General features: G+C 42.4%; 1 protein-coding gene across 8 annotated transcripts in view; it reads left to right on the forward strand.

The window, feature by feature from the left end:
• The window catches only part of PTPN3 (protein tyrosine phosphatase non-receptor type 3), a 258,163-nt gene that overhangs the window by 59,971 nt on the left and 172,182 nt on the right, over positions 1-26,010 (forward strand). For 7 of the 8 annotated variants that reach the window (XM_056520787.1, XM_056520780.1, XM_056520786.1 and 4 more), the window contains one exon: positions 21,152-21,303. The exons of the other annotated variant lie outside the window; for it this stretch is intronic. In XM_056520787.1, coding sequence (XP_056376762.1) covers positions 21,260-21,303 — 44 coding nt within the window. In that variant the 5' untranslated portion in view covers positions 21,152-21,259. The remainder of the gene's footprint in view (positions 1-21,151; positions 21,304-26,010) is intronic. 8 annotated transcript variants of the gene reach the window in all.

The following is a 26,010-nucleotide window of genomic DNA, read 5'->3' on the forward strand; positions in this document are numbered from 1 at the left end:
CGCACTGAATGGCTACTCTCACCGACCGAAAAAATCTACAGCGATAGCGTAGCTGGGGGGGGGGGGGGGGTGTTATGTATGAAATGTGTTGTATTATATATTATACTGCGCTCAGAACCGGAGCACTATGTAGCAGTGGCGTAGCTTGTAGGGGGTGGGATTTTCACACTGACAAGTGTCTGAAGGGGATGAACGGAGGGGGCCACTGGAGCTGTCCAGACAGCATTGATAAGAAGAAGTGCCGGATCAGTGTGTGCCGGACCAGTGAATGCTTGATTACTGAATGCCGGACCAGTAGGTGTAAATCAGCAATATTAAGACTATAATAAAAGTTTTAGCTGTACAAAACATGATTTTAATAAAATATATATAATTTTTATCACATGTTCTTATACCATTTTTTGTTTAAATACAATTTGAATGTTTTTATGAATTTAAGACATTTTTGTGAATATCTAAATGGACGTGACCTTTACTTGACACTGCAAGGGTATTTCATTGTCTCATTTCATTGTTACCTGTAAGCACCTACCTGAGGAAGGTTCCTGTCCGGACCGGAAACATGTTGTTTAAGTGCAATAAATATATTTGGACATGAAATCGTGTCCCACTGCCTAATTTGTCCCATTGCCGTTTTAAGTACACTTCATGTAATGCTACATTTAGACCACAGTAGTAGTAATGTGTTCTTGAGAAGCTTTTCCTAGTTAATTGTGATCAGTTTATTGGCTATTCTTCTGTTGTATTTTTAATTACAGCAACACAAAACATTAAAATTCCATAAAAACATGTAGCTTAAGGTTAATAAACAAAATAAAAAAACACATTCTTAAAGCAGAATATCCCAATATAGAAGTCCCTCTCCTTAAAGGGTATCTGTCAGCTCGGTCCCACCACTGTTCTGTGTCGCGTCTGCCACTGTCACAAGTGCAAAGGCTTCATCTTTTATGCTCTGAGCTCTCTTCATTGAGAGCTTCCCTGGCCCTTCTTTTATGCATGATTGACAGCTCTAGCATTTGATGAAAAGACCACTACAGCTGTCAATCATACATAAGAGGCCGTACCAGGGAAGTTTTCAGAGTTCTGGGCATAGAAGAAGAGGAGCCCACCTCTTTGACTCATGGTGGCAGTCTGGGCACAGAACAAAGTTTACCTTGGTAAATGCAGGTAGCTTGACCAAGTCCTAAGGTATCCTTCCACTTCCCTCCCCATCAATTTTATGGAGTTGGCAGTAAATTTGGAAGCTCAAACTCATGGCAGATTTTCTTTAAGTCAGTGGGGGGCCGATAGTTATCAATAAATCTTGCCTGGAAGACCCTAATAAGGTGACCCTAAAAACTCAGTAATGTTACCTTTTGATAAGGCTTTGTGTTGTAACTAGACCCTAGCTAATAAGTAACACACGTTTCCAGGATGTTTGCTCTAAATGAGTATGAGATGACAACATAATGTATGGGCAGGTTAAATTACTACTGACAGGAAGGTAGGCATTGACTGAAAGGTGTGGAATCTAGTGAATCCCTAGTATTTTATTATTGCTTCTAGTCATACGAACACTGATTAGTCAGCTTATGTTGAATATTTTATTAAGTAAAAACTATGTTCCTTTTCTATACCTATACTCTGATTCATAGAAATAAAATTTATCTTGAGTAACCAGTCTTGTCAGTACTACCTGTGTTGTTTTTTATTTTATTTTATTTTAACTATTTGGTCTATTTTCATAATTTTCTTGGTCTGTGACAATTTGTCTTTTCTAAATTTGTGTTCTTTTAAAATGGCATTTGTTGTTCAGACACTGTGTAGTGATGCTGCTCTGCAAGTGAAATGTGATAGACCTGGCAAATACAAAACTTGATACAGGGAAAGAGTTGGAATTTTTTCCCTGATTGAATAAATTCATTGAATAAAAAAAATTAAACACAAAATGTGATTAGGCGTTTTAGAGATCTTATCCTCATACGTTATATGATAATTTCGACATGAGCTCCTCATACTTTGCTGGCCAGGAAAAGCTTCTCAAAGGATTCACTTAAAGGATAACTCCAGGAGATAACAACTTAAGTGTTAGATCGCGGGGGGGGGGGTATGGGGGGGAGGGGGGGGGTTTTTGGGTTCCGACTGCTGCAGGCCCTCGCAATCTCCCGAATGGTGCCCCGGCTCCCTGCATAAAATGAGCATTTTTGACCACCGCAGGAAGCGGTGGCAGACACACCCCTTCCATGCAGCTCGTCTATCTCCGGCTTTGCCATAGAACTGCACGGAGAGGGCATGTCGGCCACAGCTTCGTGCTGTGGTCGAAAATGCTCCTTTCATGCAGGGAACCGGGGCAATTTTCAGGAGATCGTGGGGGGTTCCAGCGGTCGGATCCCCCGCGATCCAACACTTATCCATTATCCTTAGGATAGGGGATAAGTTGTTACATCCCAGAGTTATCCTTTAAAGAGTAAATTACTTCTATTTAATCTTAAAGAGAAACTGACAACTTGTTCACCCGCACTAAACACAATATGCTGGGTCATAGTGTGGGTGAACAGCTTTAAAAAAAGGAATTAATTACATTAATAGGTGTAGTACCTGCAGAGTTATGTCACTTCTATTCCTATTGGGCTGCTGTGTGCAGTGGATACAGGGAGCTGGCTTGCCGAGCTCCCCTGCCTCCTCAATATTCACTGCCGATCCTGCCCTGTAAAGAATATGCAAATGTCTTCAGTAGCCTTACGGAGCTCTGCTTCTGGATGTAGCGATGCAGCTGCTTTTGCGCTCTGGTCATAGAGCTCCCCATTGGCAGACTCTCACGTCTTAATTAAGACATTTGCATATTCCACATAGGGGCGGGCTGGGTGATGAATATTGGGGAGGCAGGGGAGCTCGACAAGTACTACACAAGTACTACACCTATTAATGTAAGTAACCCCTCTTTAGAGCTGTTCACCTGCACTATAACTTAGTGTATTGGGTTTAGCGCGGATGAACATGCTGTCAGTTTCTCTAAAAGCCTTCCAGTATCAGCTGCTGTATGCTCCATAGGAAATTGTGCAGTTCTTTCCAGTCTGACCACAGTGCTCTCTGCTGCCACCTCTGTTCATGCCAGGAACTGTCTAGGGAACTGTTTCCCAAGTTTGGTCCTCAAGTACCCTCCAAGTAGCAGCATTTTATAAACTTACGTTAACTCCGCTCTTTGTTCTTTGCATTGATATGTAAAAGATACAATAATAACTAAATATGATCATTAAAATGTCTTCAGTATAGTTAACACTGTATTATTTAAGCTGACCATTTAAAGGCTATGGACACTTTTTGCACTTATTTTTTTGTGTGATTTGTTTCCTGTATGCAAAAAGATAGCAACTTTATAAATATATTCTATTATAAATTTCCTGCCATTTTGCTGCTACTCAGGAAAAGAAAAGTTAGTCAGACTTTCTTTTCCTTTAAGAGACCATGCTTATTGAGAAAATGTTGTAATGAATATCCAGAAACTGCACTTATTTCATTCAGAATTTCCCTGCATGTTTATTTATTTTAATTTCCTGCATGTTCATTTATTCAAATTCCTCATCAGAAGTTCCAAGCAGCACCCTTCCATTGAGATGAATGGGAGGCCGTGCAAGCGGAATCCATAGTGTGAATGTCCATAGTGTAAGAGATTGCAGCAGTAAGGAATACCAGCCCAAAGAGTGGAGGGGCGGGTGGGAGAGAAACCTTGAAGGACAGCTCACACAGGCTTGAGGAAGAGTGGAGATACAGTATCTGATAATATAAGGGTCAGTATGCAGGGGTAATAGGCTGAAATCCGTAGGAAAATTTGCATGTGTTACATGTGGGTTTTGGCATGGTTGCAGCAGTCACACATGTTTTGCTTTGCACTTCAGTTGATTAAATTGGTAGCAAATGCAAAAGTAATTTGAAATTTTCCTACCTTTGTGACGGAAAATATGGATTTTATTTAAAGAAAAATATGGATTTTATTAACCTCTTCAGGACATAGGGCGTATGGATACGCCCTGAATCCCGAGTCCTTAAGGCCCGAGGGCGTATCCATACGCCCGTGGGAATTCCGGCCCCGCTAGCCGGTTGGGGACCGGAGCCGGATGCCTGCTGAAATCGTTCAGCAGGCATCCCGGCATATCGCCCAGGGGGGTCATTATGCCCCCCCATGTCGGCGATCGCCACAGATCGCTGGACAATTCAGTCCAGCGATCTGCGGCGATTCCGGGTCAATCGGGTCTCCAGTGACCCGGTGACCCGGAATTACTGGCTGTTCGGGGCCGTCTCTGACGGCCCCGAACAGCCAGAGCCTGCAGGGGTGAGGTGGCACTGGTGCCACCTCACGATCGCCCTGATTCGTCGGCCGGATTACCGGCCGACCAATCAGGGCGCCTGCTGCGGGTGTCACTCCCGCACCCGCTCCGCCCCTCTTCTGGAGGACATGAGCGGGTGCGGGACGTGCACCCCGGGTGCTGGGGACCCCGATCCCCGGCGCCCCTGTTGGGATCGGGGCCCCAGGAGCAGCTGCGGCGAGGGACTGACCTGCAGCGTCTGGATCGTTTGAGGTGAGTGACAGCCTCCTGCTGTTGCTTAGCAACAGCTCCCAGCATGCAAAAAGGGCATGCTGGGAGCTGTAGTTATGCAACAGCAGGAGGCAGACCCCCACAACTCCCAGCATTCCCTTATGGGCATGCTGGGACTTATGGTTTTGCAACAGCTGGAGGCACATTCTTTCTATGGAAAAGTGTACCTTCAGCTGTTGTCTAACTACAACTCCCAGCTTGCACAAACAGCTAAAGTGCATGCTGGGAGTTGTAGTGGTGCATCTGCTGGTTGCATAACTACAACTCCCAGCATGCCCGTTGGCTGTCGGTGACTGCTGAGAGTTGTAGTTTTGCAACAGCTGAAGGCACACTGGTTGTGAAACACTGAGTTAGGTCACAAACTGAGTGATACATAACCAGTGTGCCTACAGTTGTTGCAAAACTGCAACTCTCAGCAGTCACCGACAGCCAACGGGCATGCTGGGAGTTGTAGTTATTCAACAGCTGGATGTCCTCCCCCCCCCCAATGTGAACGTACAGGGTACACTCACATGGGCGGAGGATTACAGTAAGTATCTGGCTGCAAATTTGAGCTGCCGCAAACTTTCTGCTGCAGCTCAAATTGCCAGCGAGAAACTACTGTGAACCCCCGCCCGTGCGACTGTACCCTAAAAACACTACACTACACTACCACAAAAAATTAAATAAAAAGTAAAAAACACTACATATACACATACCCCTACACAGCCCCCTCCCCTCCCCAATAAAAATGAAAAACGTCTGGTACGCCACTGTTTCCAGAACGGAGCCTCCAGCTGTTGCAAAACAACTCCCAGTATTGTTGGACAGCCGTTGACTGTCCAGGCATGCTGGGAGTTTTGCAACAGCTGGAGGCACCCTGTTTGGGAATCACTGGCGTAGAATACCCCTATGTCCACCCCTATGCAAGTCCCTAATTTAGGCCTCAAATGCGCATGGCGCTCTCACTTTGGAGCCCTGTCGTATTTCAAGGCAACAGTTTAGGGTCACATATGGGGTATCGCCGTACTCGGGAGAAATTGTGTTACAAATTTTGGGGGGTATTTTCTGCTTTTACCCTTTTTAAAAATGTAAAATTTTTGGGAAACCAAGCATTTTAGGTAAAAAAAAAAATTTTTTTTTACATATGCAAAAGTCGTGAAACACCTGTGGGGTATAAAGGTTCACTTAACCCCTTGTTACGTTCCCCGAGGGGTCTAGTTTCCAAAATGGTATGCCATGTGTTTTTTTTTTTTGCTGTTCTGGCACCATAGGGGCTTCCTAAATGCGGCATGCCCCCAGAGAAAAATTTGCGTTCAAAAAGCCAAATGTGACTCCTTCTCTTCCGAGACCTGTAGTGCGCCAGCAGAGCACTTTTCATCCCCATATGGGGTGTTTTCTGAATCGGGAGAAATTGGGCTTCAAATTTTTAGGGGTATTTTCTGCTATTACCCTTTTTAAAAATAAAAATTTTTTGGGAAAACAAGCATTTTTAGGTAAAATTTGTTTCTTTTTTTTTACATTTGCAAAAGTCGTGAAACACCTGTGGGGTATTAAGGTTCACTTTATCCCATGTTACATTCCCCGAGGGGTCTAGTTTCCAAAATGGTATGCCATGTGTTTTTTTTTTTGCTGTTCTGGCACCATAAGGGCTTCTTAAAGGTAACATGCCCCCCAAAAACCATTTCAGAAAAACGTACTCTCCAAAATCCCCTTGTCGCTCCTTCCCTTCTGAGCCCTCTACTGCGCCCGCCGAACACTTTACATAGACATATGAGGTATGTGCTTACTCGAGAGAAATTGGGCTACAAATACAAGTAAAAATTTTGTCCTTTTACCCCTTGTAAAAATTCAAAAATTGGGTCTACAAGAACATGTGAGTATAAAAAATTAAGATTGTGAATTTTCTCCTTCACTTTGCTGTTATTCGTGTGAAACACCTAAAGGGTTAAAACGCTGACTGAATGTCATTTTGAATACTTTGGGGGGTGTAGTTTTTATAATGGGGTCATTTATGGGGTATTTCTAATATGAAGACCCTTCAAATCCACTTCAAACCTGAACTGGTCCCTGAAAAATACTGAGTTTGAAAATTTTGTGAAAAATCGGAAAATTGCTGCTGACCGTTGAAGCCCTCTGGTGTCTTCCAAAAGTAAAAACACGTCAATTTTATGATGCAAACATAAAGTAGACATATTGTATATGTGAACCAAAAAAAAATGTATTCGTAATATCCATTTTCCTTACAAGTAGAGAGCTTCAAAGTTAGAAAAATGCTAAATTTTCAAATTTTTCATCAAATTTACGGATTTTTCACCAAGAAAGGATGCAAGTATCGACAAAAATTTACCACTATGTTAAAGTAGAATATGTCACGAAAAAACTATCGCTGAATCAGAATGATAACTAAAAGCATTCCAGAATTATTAATGTTTAAAGTGACAGTGGTCAGATGTGCAAAAAACGCTCCAGTCCTTAAGGCCAAAATGGGCTCCGTCCTGAAGGGGTTAAAGACAGGACGCAAATATTATCTTCTATCTTTCTTTTACTGACCACGGAAGTAAAATAGTTAAACGTGTAATGAAATAAAAAACTTGAAAGAACATAGTCATACAAACATGCTGGTATTCTTGGACCACCAATCAGCAAGTGACCTAGTGTATATATAATTCTCTGTCTCTATAGTATCCTCCTCTTTCTTGAAGCTAAGTAGTAAAAGTTTAAATAACAATAAAGATAACGTTCAAACTGGAAACATTGGAATTGTAAAAGTAGGATGAAAGAAATCCGTAGATAAGACAGTTTTTGGAATGAAGATCTGATGTAAATCTTTCTATAGATGAGGCATCAAAATGTGAAAGTAGAAGTAACTCTGTGAAAGATCATAGGGATCTTGATTCTTGACCCGAAGCTCTGAAGTAAATTCCCTTCTAAGCAGGATATTAATAAGCTGTGAATAAATTGTAAATATATTTTCATCAGTTAGTGGGTTGGGTATTCACATCCGGTCTTCAATAAAATCCATATTTTCCCGTCACAAAGGTAGAAAAATCTAAAATTTTATAACAAGACTGGACGGCTTCATATTATGCTAGTTTAAAGCTCATATAAGTAAACATTTCATATAAATTCTATAATTAAAATACAAATATATTAACATATATATATATATATATATGTTTGCAGGTATAAAATTATAATCGGAGAATCAGGAAAGAACCATGGAGATGTGTGACTCAGGTTTAAAGTAGAATGATCTGAAAGTTGATTCTGAAGCCCAGTTAGCTACTTTAAGAATGTCAGCGAAGGAACCTCCCAGTTGAATTAGTTTTGTGGAAACTGCACTTCTAGTGGAGTGAGCTCAGAATTGAGAAATGTCAATTCCAGCTAGGCTTATAGATTGACAAACCTATCTGGCTAGAGTGGTGGATGATACATGTTAATGGGGTTTACAGAAAGAGATTAAAAGTTGAGAAGGAGGCGATGGTCTTATATATTCTGTATGAGATTTGTAAGAGCGTAGACAACGGACTACACATAGTTTTTCTTGATAGGCAAAGTAGGGATAAAATACTGAATGTAGGTTAGTTTTTGTTCTTCTATAAATAGAAAAACAGACTCCTTGAGGTAAATATTGTCTGTGAGAAATATCTAATGCTCTCACATCAGAGACTCTTTTGACTGAGATGAGACATAGCAATGTGGTGAGTTTGTAAGAGAGAAGTTTTAATGATAATAAATCATTATCTTCCCAATTTATGAACATGTTTAGAAGAACAGACACATCTCAAGTGGATTGGTATCTGAGTAATGGCAGTCTACGGAAACATATACCTTCTTAATAGTTTGCAAACAAGAGGATGTTTTCCAATTCGTATAGAATCAATAAGAGCGTGTTTGGAAGAAATCTCTGAGCAGTATAAATTGATTGTGCGATATGCTTTGCCGGATTCGAATAAAGATGTGAGGAAATTTAAGATGGAGGTAAGAGGTGCTTGAATGGGATCCAAATCCCATTGAGAGCACCAATGAAGCCAAATTTGCCAGTCTGATCGGTAAGCCGATCTGGTACCTGGAGCCCATGCGTCGGAAAGGATATCTCGTGTTGACTGAGAAAGTTTTGTGCCAAATTCTGTTGACCCGATATTGGCCAAGCGATCAGTGTTAGTTGATTGGAAGTTATTAAGGGATGAAAATGTCTGAGTTGTCTTGTAGGAGAGGGTGAAAAGATGGGATCATGCATGGAAAGTCTATTACTATCTGTAGAATTTGTGGGAACCATGATTGCATTGACCAACAAGGAGTGATCAGGACTATGGTGGATTGTTGGATTGACGCTTGGAGTAAGACTCTGGGAATCAATCGAAATGGAGGAAAAGCATATAATATTTCTGGAGGCCAAAGTTGAAGGAAGGCATCTATCCCGATTGCTTCTGGATCTGGGCGCCAGCTGTAGAAATGGTGGGTTTGATGATTCAAACGAGACGCAAACATATCTAGATGAAGAGGACCCCAAAGGGAATTGATCTGTTGGAAAATTTTGGGATGCAATTTCCAATCGCTGGAATCTTTTCAGGTGACGAGAATTCCAATCTGCTATATGATTGGATATTCCCGGAATGTATTCCGCTTTTAGTGTGATGTCTGTCCAGACAAAAGTTCCACAGTTCCTTTGCAATGTTGGCAAGGATTTTTGATTTCATCCCTCCGAGACGATTGATGAACCAGCTAAGAGCTTTAGACAGTTGATGTGGAGAGTTGATTCTATAAGGTACCATTTCCCTCCTGTAGAGAGGGAACCGAAATGGGCGCCCCATCCGAGAAGTCTCGCTTCTGATTATAAATTCCGGTTTGGAATTGAAAATAGTTTTCCCATTCCAAATCTGGATGTAATGAAACCACCATAAGAGTTCTTCTTTTGCTTCTGATGAGAGTTGGAACTCGTCTGAGTAACCCAAACCATTTTGAAGGTGTTGAATTTTTAATCTCTGAAGAGCTCTGTAGTGCAGGGGGCAGGAAATATTGCCTGTAATGAGGCTGAAAGAAGACCTACTGTTCTGGCAATGGATCGGAGAGAAATCAGACCTTTGTTGAGGATATGTTGGATTTCCTTCCGAATCGTCTTGATTCTTCTAGAAGGAACACCAAGGGGCTGAAAATAGGGCGAATGGTAGGCAAGTGAATTGCCATTTCTGACCTTCCCAAATGAATTGAAGTTAAGGTTGTGAAGATGGATGAATTGGGACTGTAAGGTAGGCGTCCTTCAGGTCTATCTTTATCAACCAGTCATGTTGAAAAAAAGATCTCTTAGAAGATGGATGCCTTCCATCTTGAAATGTCTGTAAATTACGAAGTTGTTCAGTAATTTTAAGTTGATCACTGATCTGTGACCTCCGTCATTTTTCTTTACTAGAAAAAGATTGCTGAGAAAACCTGGTGATGAGGTTGGGACTTCTATTATAGCTTTCTTTAGAACAAGATCCTGAATTTCCAATTGTATTAGTTCCCAGTCTTGTGAAGCAAATGGGTGGGGTGTGGCTAGTGAAGTTGTATTGGGTGTGATACAAATTCTATCTGGAATCCCAGTATCGTGTTTAAAATCCATGCATCTGAAGTGATCATGTTCCAATTTTGGAAAAAAAATGCATGATCCTTCCTCCTAATGGAATTAGGAGTAGGGGGTCTTGAACAAGGAAATCCCCTTTTGTCCACGAGACCTCCATGGATGTCCTCGGTATGGGAAGAATGGGGTGGGTGGTGCAGGAGTATAGTTGAATGACGTTCTGTCTGGTTGGGGAGGGGCTCTGTAAGGTTGTCTTTGATGTATGGTTGGGCTGGGAAAGTGCCCCTTTCCTCTCCCAGCCTTGGGTGTGAAAACCTTTTTTAGAGAAGCTTGTTCTTTGTCTAGTGATGGAAATAAATTTACATATTTGTTTATTTCTTTTAGAAATATCTCCCCAAATAGTAAGCCGTCTTTTGGTGTTTCACATGCATTAGATGCTAAGTGGGTTAATTGGGGGTCAAGGCGCATTAAAATAGAACGTTTTCGTTCTGTGCATATAGTTGCTTTGGTATTACCCAGCATGCAGAATGGTCTTTGAGTCCAACCCTTCAGGTTGTCTATATTTATAGGTGTGCCAGATGAAGCAGATTCCTCTGCTAGATCCATAATTTTTGTTAGTACCGTATAAGACGACTTTTTAACCCCGAATTTTCTTCTGAAAAGTCGGGGGTTGTCTTATACGCCGGGTATTGAGGTCCGGGATAGGAAAACTTCTGATTATCTGCCCAGGCCGGCTTTCGTGTGTGGCTGCAGGCGGGGGTCAGCTTGAGCAAGTAAAAACTAATACTGTATACTAAAAACCAGGGTGCCTCCAGCTGTTGTGAAACTACAACTCCCAGCATGGCAAAGGCTGTCCAGGCATGCTGGGAGTTGTAGTTTTACAACAGCTAGAGGCCCCCTGGTTTTTAGTTTACAGTACAGTGGTCCCTCAACATACGATGGTAATTCGTTCCAAACGACGCATCGTTTGTCGAATCCATCGTATGTTGAGGGATCTGTGCAATGTAAAGTATAGGAAGCTGTACTCACCTGTCCCCGACACTCCGGACCAGGTCCTCACCGCTCCCGATGCTGTCCAAGGGGCTCCCGATGCTGTCCCGCTGCTCCGGTGTCTTCTTTGCGATCCACCGGCTTCTTCCGCATCTTCTGCAGGGTCCGGGCCTCGCTTTCTGGTGACGTTATTACGCTGCCGCGCTGGCGCGGCGTGCGTAGTGACGTAATAACGATGCCAGAAAGCGAGGCCCGGACCCTGGAGAAGATGCAGAAGACGCTGGAGGATCGCAAAGTGGACCCGGAGCAGCAGGAATAGGTAGGCGAACCTGCCCGGGATGCTTAAACTGCTATCCGACAGCAGCTTAAGCATTTTGCGCTGTCGGATAGCAGTTAATGCGATGGCCCCGACATATAAAAGCATCGTATGTCGATGCTGACATCGACATGCGATGGCCTCTGAAAGGCCATCGTATGTCGATTTTATCATATGTCGGGGCCATCACAGGTCGGGGGTTACTGTATTAGTTTTTACCTGCTCTGGCCGGCCCCCGCCTGCAGCCACACACGGGAGCCGGCCCGGGCAGATAATCATAGGTATTCCTATGCCGGACATCCTTGTGTCCCGAAAAATATTTTCGGGACATAAGGATGTCCGCCGGTCACTTACCATTCCCCGGCGGCGCGTGTCCTCCTGCGATCCTCCTTCGGTCGTTGTGCGGTCCAGTCCTCCGTCTCTATGGTTGTACGCACGGGACGTCAGTGACGTCCCGTGCCTACAACCATAGAGGCAGAGGAGTGCAGGACCAGGAGGACCGCAGGAGGACGCGCGCCGACTGGGGCCTGGTGAGTGATCGGCCGTGCTATCTTAAGTGATCCGGTCACCGCTCCCCGATCCCAGCACCTACTGCTAGTCCATAGGCCATAGCAGTAGATGGTGACCCGGGCCGGAGGAGCGGTGATCGGAACACTGTGGGGGCAGACCAGTACAGACATACAGCCTGCAGCCATACACTGTATATGGCTGGAAGCTTTATGTCTGTTGGGGGGAGCTGCCAATCTAATGTCGGGGGAGCTGCCAATCTAATGTGGGAGGAGCTGCCTACAAATGTGGGGGGGAGCTGCCTAAAAATGTGGGGGGAGCTGCCTACAAATGTGGGGGGAGCTGCCTACAAATGTGGGGGGAGCTGCCTACAAATGTGAGGGGAGCTGCCTACTATTGTGGGGGGATCTGCCTACTATTGTGGAGGAGCTGCCTACTATTGTGGGGGAACTGCCTACTATTGTGGGGGAAATGATGACCTAATGTGGGGGGAGCTGCCTACAAATGTGGGAGAGCTGCCTACTAATGTGGGGGAGCTGCCTACTAATGTGGGGTAACTGCTGACCTAATGTGGGGCAACTCTCGACCTATTGTGGGGGAGCTGCCTACTATTGTGGGGGAACTGCCGATCTAATGTGGGGGAACTGGCAACCTAATGTGGAGGAACTGGCAACCTAATGTAGGGGGAACTGGCAACCTAATGTGGGGGAACTGGCAACCTAATGTGGCAGAACTGGCAACTTAATGTGGGGGGAACTATACTGCCTACCTAATGTGGGGGGAACTATGATGCCTACCTAATGTGGGGGGAACTATGATGCCTACCTAATGTGGGGGGAACTACAAGGTACCGTACATCGCGGTAGGAGGGGTAGTCTTATATGGCGAGTATATCCCAAACTCTATATTTTAACTGTAAAAGTTGGGGGTCCTCTTATACGCCAAGTTGTCTTATACGCCGGCATATACGGTAGACCTGTAATGTCAAGAAATTTATCTTGGCATAATTTAACCCCTTAATGACCACGGACGTAAATGTACGTCCTGGTTTGGCGGGACTTCCCGCACCAAGACGTACATTTACGCCCTGTGTATGACCACGAGCATCGGAACGGTGCTCGCGTCATACATGGCAGGTTCCGGCTGCTACTATCAGCCGGGGACCCGCCGGTAATGGCCAACATCCGCAATCGCGCGGATGCCCGCCATTAACCCCTCAGATGCCGTGATCAATACATATCACGGCATCTGCGGCAGTGCGGTACTTTGGATGATCGGATCGCCTGCAGCGCTGCCGTGGCGATCCGATCATCCAGCATGGCGGCCGTAGGTCCCCTCACCTGGCTCCGGCTGTCTCCCGGGGTCTTCTGCTCTGGTCTGCGATCGAGCAGACCAGAGCAGAAGATCACCGATAATACTGATCAGTGCTGTGTCCTATACATAGCACTGAGCAGTATTAGCAATCAAAGGATTGCTATAGATAGTCCCCTATGGGGACATAAAAAGTGTAAAATAAAAGTTGAAAAATGTAAAAATAAAAAGTAAAAGAAATTGAAAAATCCCGTCCCCCAATAAAAATTATCAGTTTTTCCCATTTTACCCCCAGAAAGCGTAATTTTTTTATTGTTATAAACATATTTTGGTATCGCCGAGTGCGTAAATGTCCTTACTATCAAAATATAATGTTAATTATCCCATACGGTGAATGGCGCAAACGTGAAAAATTTTAAAAGTCCAAAAATTCAGCTTTTTTGTCAAATTTTACTTAATAAAAATTTTTATAAAAAATGATCTAAAACTTTTATATATGCAAATGTGGTATCGATAAAAAGTACAGATGACGGCGCAAAAAATGAGCCCTCATACCACCCTATATATATGGAAAAATGAAAAAGTTATAGGTGGTCAAAATAAAGCGATTTTAGATTACTGATTTTGAGCAAAAAGTTTTAGATTTTTTTTTAAGCGGTACAAAAATATAAAACTATCTAGCCATCATTTTAATCGTATTGGCCCACAGAATAAAGAACACATGTAATTTTTACCGTAAAGTGTATAGTGGGAAAACAAAACCCTCCAAAATGCGCAAAATTGTGGTTTTCATTAAAATTTCCTTCCTAAAATTTTTTTGGGGGGGTTCGCCGTACATTTTATGATAAAATGAGAGGTTTCATTACAAAGTGCAATTGGTCACGCAAAAAACAAGCCCTTATATGGGTCTGTAGATGATGGAATTATAAAGGAGTTATGGATTTTAGAAGGCGAGGAGGAAAAAACGAAAAAGCAAAAATAAAATTGGCCTGGTCCTTAAGGTGAAAATGGGCTTGGTCCTTAAGGGGTAAAGGTATGGTCAATGCCCTTTCTTTTAGATTCTTTCCTGTTTTTAATAGGAATTTAGTTAGCATAGGGTCCAATTCAGGGGTTATTGAGGCTTTGTTCACCAGCGTGCCACACGGGTGAACAAAGCCCGGAGACCTGCCACTGCAGGTTCATGAGGAACAACATTACGATCCTGGCGGCATGTCCACCCTTTCATACATTAAGCCCTGGTGAGTGCTCCATACATGTCGGAGCTGTTTCTGAGCTGTGTTGACAAATGTATAGAATTTGGGGTTTCTGTTAACTATATGTATATATCTATAATTCCTCCTTGCCGCTAAAGAATACACGCAAAAAAAGAATACAGGCAATTATAGACCGGTAAGTTTAACGTGCATTGTGGGTAAATTGTTTGAAGGACTTATAAGGGATTAAATACAGGAATACATAGGGGATAATTGTATTATAAGTGATAGCCAGCATGGGTTTACTAAGGATAGAAGTTGTCAAACCAATCTAGGAATGGCTGTGTATATAGTGTTTCTGGATTTTGCTAAAGCGTTTGATACTGTCCCTCATAGACGTCTGACAGGTAAGTTAAAGTCTTTGGGTTTGGAAACTTTAGTTTGTAACTGGATTGAACACTGGCTCATGGATCGTACCCAGAGAGTGGTGGTCAATAATTCGTACGCTGATTGGTCCACGGTTATTAGTGGTGTACCCCAAGGTTCTGTACTGGGCCCGCTGTTGTTTAATTTATTTATCAATGATATAGAAGATGGCATTAACAGCTCTGTTTCTATCTTTGCAGATGACACCAAGCTTTGTAGCACGGTACAGTCTATAGAGGATGTGCATAAGTTACAAGATGACTTGGATAGACTAAGTGTCTGGGCATCCACTTGGAAAATGAGGTTCAATGTGGATAAATGTGAAGTTATGCATCTGGGTACTAATAACCTGCATGCGTCGTATGTCTTAGGGGGGATTAAACTGGCAGAGTCACTGGTAGAGAAGGATCTGGGTGTACTTGTAGATCACAGACTTCAGAATAACATGCAATGTCAGGCTGCTGCTTCCAAAGCCAGCAGGATATTGTCATGTATCAAAAGAGGTATGGACTCAAGGGACAGGGACATAATACTCCCTCTTTATAAAGCATTGGTACAGCCTCACCTGGAATATGCTGTTCAGTTTTGGTCGCCTGTCCATAAGAGTGACACTGCGGAGCTGGAAAGGGTGCCGAGACGTGCGACTAAACTAATAAGGGGCATGGAACATTTTAGCTATGAGGAGCGATTAAAGGAGTTACAATTGTTTAGTCTTGAGAAGAGACGTTCAAGGGGGATATGATAAATGTATATAAGTATATAAATGGCCCATACAAAAAATATGGAGAAAAACTGTTCCAGGTTAAACCCCCCCCAAAGGATGAGGGGGCACTCCCTCTGTCTGGAGAAGAAAAGGTTTAGTCTAAAGGTGCGACACGCCTTCTTTACCATAAGAACTGGGAATTTATGGAACAGTCTACCTCAGGAACTGGTCACAGCAGGAACAATTAATAGCTTTAAAACAGGGTTAGATACATTCCTGGAACAAAATAACATTAATGCTTATGCAGAATTATAAAACTACTTCCCTTCCCCTTATGCCCTTACACCCTTCCCTTCAATACCCTGGTTGGACTTGATGGACGTATGTCTTTTTTCAACCATACGAACTATGTAACTATGTAATTCATTTTAATGATTGCGCCATATTGTCTACAGTGACTGTGCTATATATATATATATATATATATATATATATATATATATATATATAATATAAAATTTTAAAAAAAATTCTCTCAGTCAAGCTATATTCTATCGTTTGACATCACATTGTATATACACTTTATATGTTACCGGTTGTAGGCTATAATGATCCCCTGAGGAAGTCCATTGTGGCAATAACGGCACAAGTGGACAGAAACGTACATTGGGAATACCTTCGATTGTAGGGTGTACTGAGAACTAATTATTGCAGCACAAGACTGGAATGTGTAGTAGCATGTGACTATATGAGATTGTTTTTTATAACCTCATGTAGAGTTAAGTTATGTGATAGCATCCGGCCATATGGTTTTGCATGATTGTATGAGAAACTGTGTACAGACTTGCATGATTTCATGCGATTAATAAGGATTTTTTGTGCACCTACAATCTCTTTTGGGACACAATTCTATGTTGGGTGTTTTTTTTTTATTTAATGCATATCACTAAAAATTAGTTTTAGGCACTTCCCCTCTTATATTTTGATTTGATGGGAATTTGTTGAAATAGGTCCGCATATAACCTTGACTTTATATGTAATTTCGTTATTGAGGCTTGGTTAGGTAAGGTGAGTCTAGGGCATTCGGCTTTCAATTTGTCACGACTAGATTTGTCAAGGGCTTTGGGTATCCACATAGTGATATATTTCTATTTCCACTATATATACATATAGTGGATTTGGGACCCATTCCCCAGAACGGGGATGTTTGATTAGGTATAGGTCAAAAAACAGAGTCCCTGATCCGTCTGCTAGTAGATTTTCTGCAGTTAAATGATCCTGAGGATCATTTTCACTATCTGACATAGTGTCATAATTTGAGTCGCCTTCGGGGTCAGATATGTCGGATTCATCGTAAGAATCCGTTTTTGTCCTTTTTGAGGTCTGTTTAACCATTTTTTTACTTTTCTCCTCACGTGTAGAGGGTCTTTCGTGGGTTTGAACCACATTAAAGATTGGCTACATGAGGGTAGTGGGCCTGTATAACCATCCTGGCACTTCTCTTTATGGGAAGATTTTTCCCTTTTCAGAGAAATATGGCCGTCTGAGTGTTAACGTCTCTTAAGTATGTACATTCGGAATATATTCCCGGTAAGGGTAAAAAGTACTATTTTCTATATTGAATTATCTTGAATGATGTATTCTTTTAAGGGGGTGTTTACTTATGTAGTCCCCACATGATGTGGTATGTAGCGCCTTGTGATCTTTTTTTTTTTTAACATGTTTTTAATCCTACTTCGTGTCTTGTATAATTTTGTTACTAATAAAGTTTGTTTTTCTTTTTTTTAACAACTGCATGGGTATGCACTGTACTACAATATTTTGTCATTCTGCTTTTTAAAAATTTGGCACTATGCATAATCTGTCACTCTAAATCTGGTCTGGATAAGGGGGCGTCTTCTCAAAGAGGTGGTCTTTTGCAGATGTTTTACTGCACCTCCAATGTTGAAAACAATCTGAAATGCAGTCAGGATTAATGACTGGAAACAAAAACTAGCGTGGGTGGCCTAGTTACCTGAGCAACCACAAACTACTGAAAGCCCACGTTGCCTTTGCAGCATCAGTTTTTGGTCTCATTCAATTGCCTAGACATTTTTCCTTCTAAATCTACATTCCAATAGGATGTGTCAGCATATTTCCTAAAAAATTCATACAGCAAACATTTGTTTTACATATTTGTTTTTATACTATATTTTTTTATTTTGCTTTTTTTTTAAAAAAGGCCATATATTGAAAGTTTTGTTTGTTTGGTTTTTTTTTTATACCTTTTTCATTGTGTGTTTAATTTTTTTCAATTTTTTTTAATCTATATTGTTCTGTCATCTGGCATTTAAAGTACTATAGAGAAGTTTATAGGAAAAACACCAGCCAAAATGCCATATCTAGCATGTGCTGTGTTTAAAAAAAAAAAAAAAGGCCACATACCATAAAAATGGCAAAAACAAAAATGCATTGTTTATTAGTGAACATTTCTCTTCAAATGCCATGAAAATGGCAAGAAAAACAGGATTTTTCCAAAATATTCCCTAGTTGCTAAACATTTCTGACCTTTTTATTGCATGTGAGATCAATTCTTTTATTCTTAAAAAAAATTAATAAATAAACACTGGCCTAGGAAAGCCTAAATCTACTTGGTTACTTAAGATGCTGATAGAGGTTTTTTTTAATGTATGAAGGCCTCTAAATGATTCTTAACATTTTAAGAAACTATCCATTTGCAAGTTTTGAGCAAAACCTAACACGTGTTGTGCAAACCTGTGTAGATTCTAACCTTAAACTTTTATTCTTGGGATATGCTATACCTATTAGGTTATGTTAACCCTACGCAATGTCCACCCAGAGAAATTCTAGGAAGACATTTTGTGTATCGCCTTCATTTTAGCATTTATCAGTATGGATCACAGGATCTAAAAGGTTAATGGTGGACAATAGCATGATTACTGATATCTGCCATTAGTGGTGAGTCCCCAGCTGCTGATAGCAGCCAGTATGCCAGCCAGTAGACTGAAACACTGCAGGGCATACATGTTTACCCTGCTGTGTTTAGGGCTAGAGCAGTCATGTGTGCCGTGTGTCGTTTAAGTGTATAACACGTACGGGTCCTTAGAATTTAAATAACATGAAATTTCCTAGTTAATGATGCTTTTTATGGTGTTTTTTTATCTTTTGTAAATTGCAGACTACTTGTATTGTGATTATAATGTGTGTGCATTACTGTTGGTTTTCTTCAGATAGGCATTCAATGTAAGTGTTTTCTTCAGATAGGCATTCAAGTAACCATGACTCATACAGTCATTCTTCAACTCCACATTTTAAAGGCAGCAACCAAACAATTTTGTGGGTGTATAAAATGTGTCATCTACCTGCCTCTTATATGACACAGATAAATATTTCCAAAGTGAATTTCTTGTGTGTTTCAAGCAATCTCCCTAAATAACAATGTGGTAACATGATTAACAGAAGGAACAAGCACATGATGCTGCCAGTGGGAGTAGAATTTTAAATCCATTATTCGATATGTTACGGTGGAAGATGTATATTTAAGGGTGTGTTTAAACCACTCTGATAAGAGTGCAAAATAAAAATTAAACTTTTGGAAGCATGTCTGTAAGATGTAGGGTCTATCCTTTGGGCGCAGAGCATCTATTTGAACTGTGAGTCTTAGCACAAGGATTGTTTTGACTAATCCATTCAGTATGTTACCAAAATAACAGTGCCATATATTGGCCCAAATATTATGTTGAAACAGTTACCTAAATACTATAACATTAAAGGGGTGCTCTGCCCCTAGACATCTCATCCACCATCCAAAGTATAGCAGCACTAAACATACTGCTCAGAATGCCAGGTGCTGCACGGAGATCATGGGGTCCCGCCGTTGGGTAGGATAGGGGATTAAATGTCTAGGGGCGGAGTACCCCTTTAACACTCTGTAAGTATTAATGAATAGCAACAATCAGTTGCCAAATAACAGCTTGATATTACTAATAATGATGTTGTGTAAAGTGTAAATAGAACTTCAGTTTTTTAATTAAACCTCCGTGCCCAGGCTGCAAAATGAAACAAAACAAACTTTAACTCACCTGCCTACGTTCCCCTGTTGCTCCGATGTTGGTGTCCCGTTCTCTGGTCCCTGTCTTCTTCCGCTTCCTGTGGGTCGGTGAGTCACGCTGCTCTCAGTGCATCACCAGCCGCAGCGGGACATTGCTGCGGCCAGTGATACGCTGAGAGCAGCGTGACTCACCAACCCACAGGAAGACAGGGACCGGAGAACGGGACACCGACATGGGAGCAACGGGGGAACGTAGGCAGGGGAGTTAAAGTTTGTTTTGTTTCATTTTGCAGCCCGAGCACGGAGGTTTAATATAAAAAAAAGCGCCATAGTACTCCTTTAATAAAACTTGTGGTGGTCGAAAATCTGGGTTGCCAGCTAATCTGCAGTTCCCCATTAGCCAAAACCGCTAAAGTTTTCTGTGGCCTGCCCTGGTATGTGTGTCTGCCACTTAATTGCCCATTAACAATAGACTAATAACATCAAAAATTGTATGCTTGTAGGAATTCAAAGGTAACAGAATTTACAAAACGTGAGCTACTTAAAGGGGTATTCCGGTGCCAGAAAGTTAAACAGATTTGTAAATTACTTCTGTTTAAAAATCTTACTCCTTCCAGTACTCATCAGCTACTATATGCTCCAGAGAAAGTTGTGTAGTTATTTTCTGTCTGACCACAGTGCTCTCTTCTGATACCTCTGTCCGTGTCAGGAACTGTCCAGAGCAGGATAGGTTTGCTATGGGGATTTGCTCCTGCTCTGGACAGTTCCTGATGTGGACAGAGGTGTCTGCAAAGAGCACTGTGGTCAGACTGAAAAAAAATACAGCAGCTGATAAGTACTGGAATGATAAAGATTGTTAAATAGAAGTAATTTATAAATCTCACATAAAACAAAGAGAATATGCTCGGCACTACTGTATTAACGCTGTATGGTGGAGAACTACCGGATTAAAGTACTGTCCCCTTGCAACCGCTGGAGATGCCAATAATGGTGCTTCCACGCTTGTAGTAGAAGATAAATCACATCCAAACAATGTAGGTAGAAAAAGCGGAGCACTCACCACATTAGACTTCTTGATTGCGATCAGACTTTATTCATGTAGTCTTCAGGGGATACAAGCAGGGGTGTGCGGACGGGGGTGCCTTCTCGGTGACGGACCGTTTGGTGCCGAAGCGCTTTGTCACCGAGAGGGCACCCCCGTCCGCATACCCCTGCTTGTATCCCCTGAAGACTACATGAATAAAGTCTGATCGCAATCAAGAAGTCTAATGTGGTGAGTGCTCCGCTTTTTCTACCTACATTGTTTGGATGTAATTTATAAATCTGTTTAACTTTCTGGCACCAGTTGATTTAAAAAAAATAATAATAATAATTTCACTGGAGAACCCCTTTAAGGTGTTAGAGTGTGCCTGTCTAAGTGTGAACAAAAACAGGCTTCATGTTAACAGGTAATTTTTTGGTGATATAAAATGTGTTTCATGAGTCATGAGAATTGTTACAATCCATAGATTCATGACGGCTGGTCTTTACTCTTTTAGGAGTGGTGTTCGTTATGAACTCCAGGCTGCGTGCTTTGGGTGGAAGGATAAACAACATTCGAGCAACTGAACTTCCAAAGGAAAAAAACAGGTCAGAAGTGGTTTGCAATGTCCGTTTCCTGGATGGCTCTCAGCAGAATTTCAGAGCTAATGTAAGTTTTATGAGTAGCATTCTACAGACTTAAATGTGTCCACCCCCGATCCCCAGTCATCCAAAAGAAAGTGTTAGGGAGTGTGCTGTGTTAGTGAAATAATACTGTTATTCAGTATGACATGCAGATTACAGGCATCGCTATTAGAATCACTGCCGCAGAGCGTCTGGATGTGGCAGATTTGTTATGTAGTTTTCATTTAAATTAATTTTAATTTATTTACATTTTTTGATTATCCATTCTGGTAAGCATCAAGCTGGTGGTCCGCTGTGAGGTGAGCTACCACCTGTTCCAGACCCTGGCTCTCAGCGCATCTCCATACTCTGAGTGTCCACTTAAAAAGGGAGGGACTGCAGTACCAACAACTTGGACAGGGGCACATTCAGTGGGCGCATAAAGCTAGAAGTGGCTGCAGTGAAAAAAGCTCATACTTGTATTTTAACCTGTTGGGGACCACGGGCGTATGGATATGCCCTTGCTTCCTGGTACTTAAGGACCAAGGGCGTACCTGTATACTTTTGTGAATTTCAATCCCCGCCGCTAGCCGGACGGGCATCGGAACAGGATGCCTGCTGAAATCATTCAGCAGGCATCCCGTGCAAATGCCTGGGGGAGTCCTGAGACAATCAATTCAGATCGGCGATTTGTGACGATTCCGGGCTGATCAGGTCTCTGAAGACCCGATAGCCTGAAAAATAGGGATGATCGGAACTGTCAGAGACAGCCCCGATCATCCTAAAGTAAAGGAGCGAGGTGGCAGGGGTGCCACCTCCTCCTATCCCCTGTGATTGGCCGATCAGGACTGAGATCGGCGAATCGCAGGGCAGGGGCGGGGGTGAACGTCCATTTTCCCCTCTCTGCCAGCCCCTGGATGTTGGGGCAGAGCGGGGGAAGATGGCGGCGATGTGCGGGGGCCGTTGCGGTGACCACCAGCACTGGTTACCTGGGTTCTGGCGGACCGAGGACCGGTGGCTGACAGGAGGCGGCAGGCAAGTGGAGGCAGCGGTGGAGGTTTCCCAGATACTGCAGTAAAGATTGCCATAAAGTGATCTTCACTGCTGTATCTAGGAGTTTCAAAACTACAAGTAGTCGTTTTGTAGTTGTAGTTTTGCAACATCTGGAGGGCCACAGTTTGGAGACCACTGTCCTTCCAGATGTTGCAAAACTACAACTTTCAGCATTCCCAGACTGTCCAGGCATGCTGGGAGTTGTAGTTCTGTAACATTTGGCCCTTCAGATTTTGCAGAACTACAACTCCCAGCATGCCTGGACAGTCTCAGCATGCTGGGAGTTGTTGTTTTGCAACATCTGGAAGGGCACTGTTTGGAGACCACTATACGTCCAACTTCAACGCAAAGTCGTCAAACACCTGTGGGGTGTTAAGGCTCACTGTACCCCTTGTTACCTTCCTTGAGGGGTGTAGTTTCCCAAATAGTTTACCATGTGGGGTGTTTTTTGCTATTCTGGCACCATGGGGGCTTCCTAAATGAGACATGCCCTGCAAAAACCATTTCAGCAAAATTCGCTTTCCAAAAGCCCATTGTCGCTCCTTCCCTTTTGAGGCCTCTAGTGTACCCACAGATCACTTTACATCCACATATGATATATTTCCTTACTCGAGAGAAATGGTATTTCAAATTTTGGGGGGATATTTTCACCTGTTACCCCTTGTGAAAATGAAAAATGTGGGGTAACATCAGCATTTTAGTGATTTTTTTTCAATTTCACATCCAACTTTATTGAAAATTCCTCAAACACCTGTGGGGTGCTAAGGCTCACTGTACCACTTGTTAAGTTCCTTGAAGGGTGTAGTTTCCAAAATAATATTCCATGTGGGGTGTTTTTTTGCTGTTCTGGCATCTTCTGAGCCCTCTAGTGCACCCACAAAGCACTTTACATCCACATATGAGGTATTTCCTTACTCAAGAGAAATTGGGTTACATATTTTGGGGGGCTTTTTCTCCTTTTACCCCTTGTAAAAGTAAAAAAATATGGGTCTAAAAGAACATGTTAGTGTAAAAAATTTAGATTTTGAATTTTCGCCACCACTTTGCTGCTATTCCTGTGAAACACCTAAAAGGTTAACACACTTTCTGAATGTCTTTTTGAATACGTTGAGGGGTGCAGTTTTCATAATGGGCTCCATTATGGGGTATTTCTAACATAAAGACCCTCAAATTCACTTCAAAACTAAACTGGTCCATGAAAAGTTAAGATTTTGAAATTTACTTGAAAAATTAGAAATTTTTCACCAAGAAATTATGCAAGTATCGACGAAAATTTACCACTTACATAAAGTAGAATATGACATGAAAAAAATATCTCTGAATCAAATTCATAAGTACAAGCATCCCAGAGTTATTAATGCCTAACGTGACAGTGGTCAGAATTGCAAAAAAAAAGCTCTGGTCCAGGGATGTGGAACTCCTATCGCCCGACGCCCGGGACATGCAGTTCATGTCAGGCAGGTGAATTATTCCGGCCCTTAGCCCGACTTCGGGCAAGCAGGGCCGATGTGAGGTGAAAAAAATCAAACCGGTGAAAATATCGGACCGATCCTCCCCTTCGCTCTCCGAAGTTTGCCGAAGCTACAGCGGGGAGGAGCGAGGGCAGAGCCATGGGTTTGATTTTTTTCACCGCACATGGAGGGCAGAGGCATGGGTTTGATTTTTTCACCGCACGTGGAGGGCAGAGGCATGGGTTTGATTTTTTTCACCGCACATCTGCAGGAGATAATTAATCCACGCCCCTCATCCCCCCCTCCTGGAGGATGGAGAGTGCAGCGTGGCTTCTTGCTCCCCGTGTAGACCTGCGTCCTCTGCCTTTGCTCCACACAGCTCTAGCTTCAGAGAGCTGAGGGGAGGAGCGGTCGCACGTCTGCACGATGCTCTAGTTTCACACCGCCGCTAATAACTAGCCTGCGGCGCTCAGCAGTCTGTATGGAGCGGGCTCTGGACTCGTGCCCGCTCCATACTCTGCAGCCCCCGGCTGTTCTCAGTAGCCGGGGCCGCCGCTAATAGCCAGCATGCGGCGATTGCGGCGGCTGGCTATTAACCCTTTTAGATCGCCGCTGTCAAAGCTGTACAGCGGCGTCTAAAGGGACATGTGAATGCTCCCTGGTGGGCTAGTGGAGTGGATCACCCCCCCCGCAACGCGATCGCAGGGGGGCGATCCACTATAGAGGTAGTCGCAGGGCTTACCTCTGCTTCCTGCTATCCGGCTCTGTCATTGATAGAGCCTGGCTGGACCTGGCTCTATCAACGGATCACAGAGCACACCGATCAATGAGTTCAATAGAACTTATCTGTATGATGAATCTAATGATTCCTCCTAAAAGTCTAATAAAGTGTAAAAAAAAAAAAAAAAAAAAAAGTTTTAATAAAAGTAAAAAAAAACACACATTAACCCTTCTATGTTAAAAGTTCAAATCACCCCCTTTTCCTATATAAAAACATGCAAACATAATAAAAATAAACATATTTGGTATCGCTTCGTGTGTAATTGTACGAGCTATTAAAATACAACATTATGTATCCTGTACGGTAAAAAAAATTATATCAAACCGCAGAATTGCAATTTTTATAATATCCCAGAAAAAAAAAGTTAAAAAGTGATTAAAAAGTTAGATCAATACCAAAATGGTACCGATACAAAAAACAGATTATGGCGCAAAAAATGAGCCCTCATACAGCCTAGTATGTGGAAAAAAAATTAAGCTACAGAGGTAAAAAAAAAGCAATTTTAAAAATTCAAAAATGTTCAGAATTTTTTTTAAAATTTGTAAAACATGACGTAAACTATACAAATCTGGTATCGCTGTAATCAGGCGGCCTAAAATATGAAACTTACATGTTATCTCGACCACAAGGTAAATGGCGTAGAAGAGAAAACAACCAAATCTGCAAAATTATCTTTTACTATATCAATTTCACTTCACCTAATATATATATTTTGGTTCGGAGACTATGTTATTGAAAAATTAAAAGCTATCTTTTTAGTAGGTAGTTATGGCTATTATAGGGCGAGGAGGAAAAAAACTAGAGCGTAAAAGTGAAAATTGGCCCGGACAAGTGGATTGTCATGAGGGACAAGTAGATTTTGCTCCATTTTAGTCCCGTGGACAAGTACCGTAGTTTTGTATAAAATTTCCACACCCCTGTGGTCCTTAGGGTCAAAATGGGCTAGGTCCCCAAGTGGTTAAAATAGAGCTGGTGGTCCTCCGCCAGGCGAGATACCGCCCGCTCCAGCCCCTGCCTCTCAGCACCCCCCTGACTGTGAAAGTGCGAATGTTTCATTTAATCAGTTATGGTTCATTTTTATCGCTCCAAGCTATTTAATTGGATTCTTGTGATAATTCCACAGGTAATATGATGTCAACGACGATAGGTCCTCAGTCTTGAAAAGATTACATCAAATTTTTTTAAATTTAAGATTTATATTAGAATAGCTGAGTACCTGGCGTTGCCCGGTTTTTCCTTCCTAATCCTTGTGGTGGAGGAAAATCAACATAGGAAGTTTTTTACTTCATATCCCGTCCTTATATATTGTTGTCATATCCAAACCCCATATCCCGACCTCCTATCCCGACCTCCTATCCCGACCTCCTATCCCGACCTCCTATCCCGACCTCCTATCCCGACCTCCTATCCCGACCTCCTATCCCGACCTCCTATCCCGACCTCCTATCCCGACCTCCTATCCCGACCT

The sequence above is a fragment of the Hyla sarda genome, chromosome 5 (assembly GCF_029499605.1).
Source record: "Hyla sarda isolate aHylSar1 chromosome 5, aHylSar1.hap1, whole genome shotgun sequence".
Lineage (NCBI taxonomy): Eukaryota > Metazoa > Chordata > Amphibia > Anura > Hylidae > Hyla > Hyla sarda.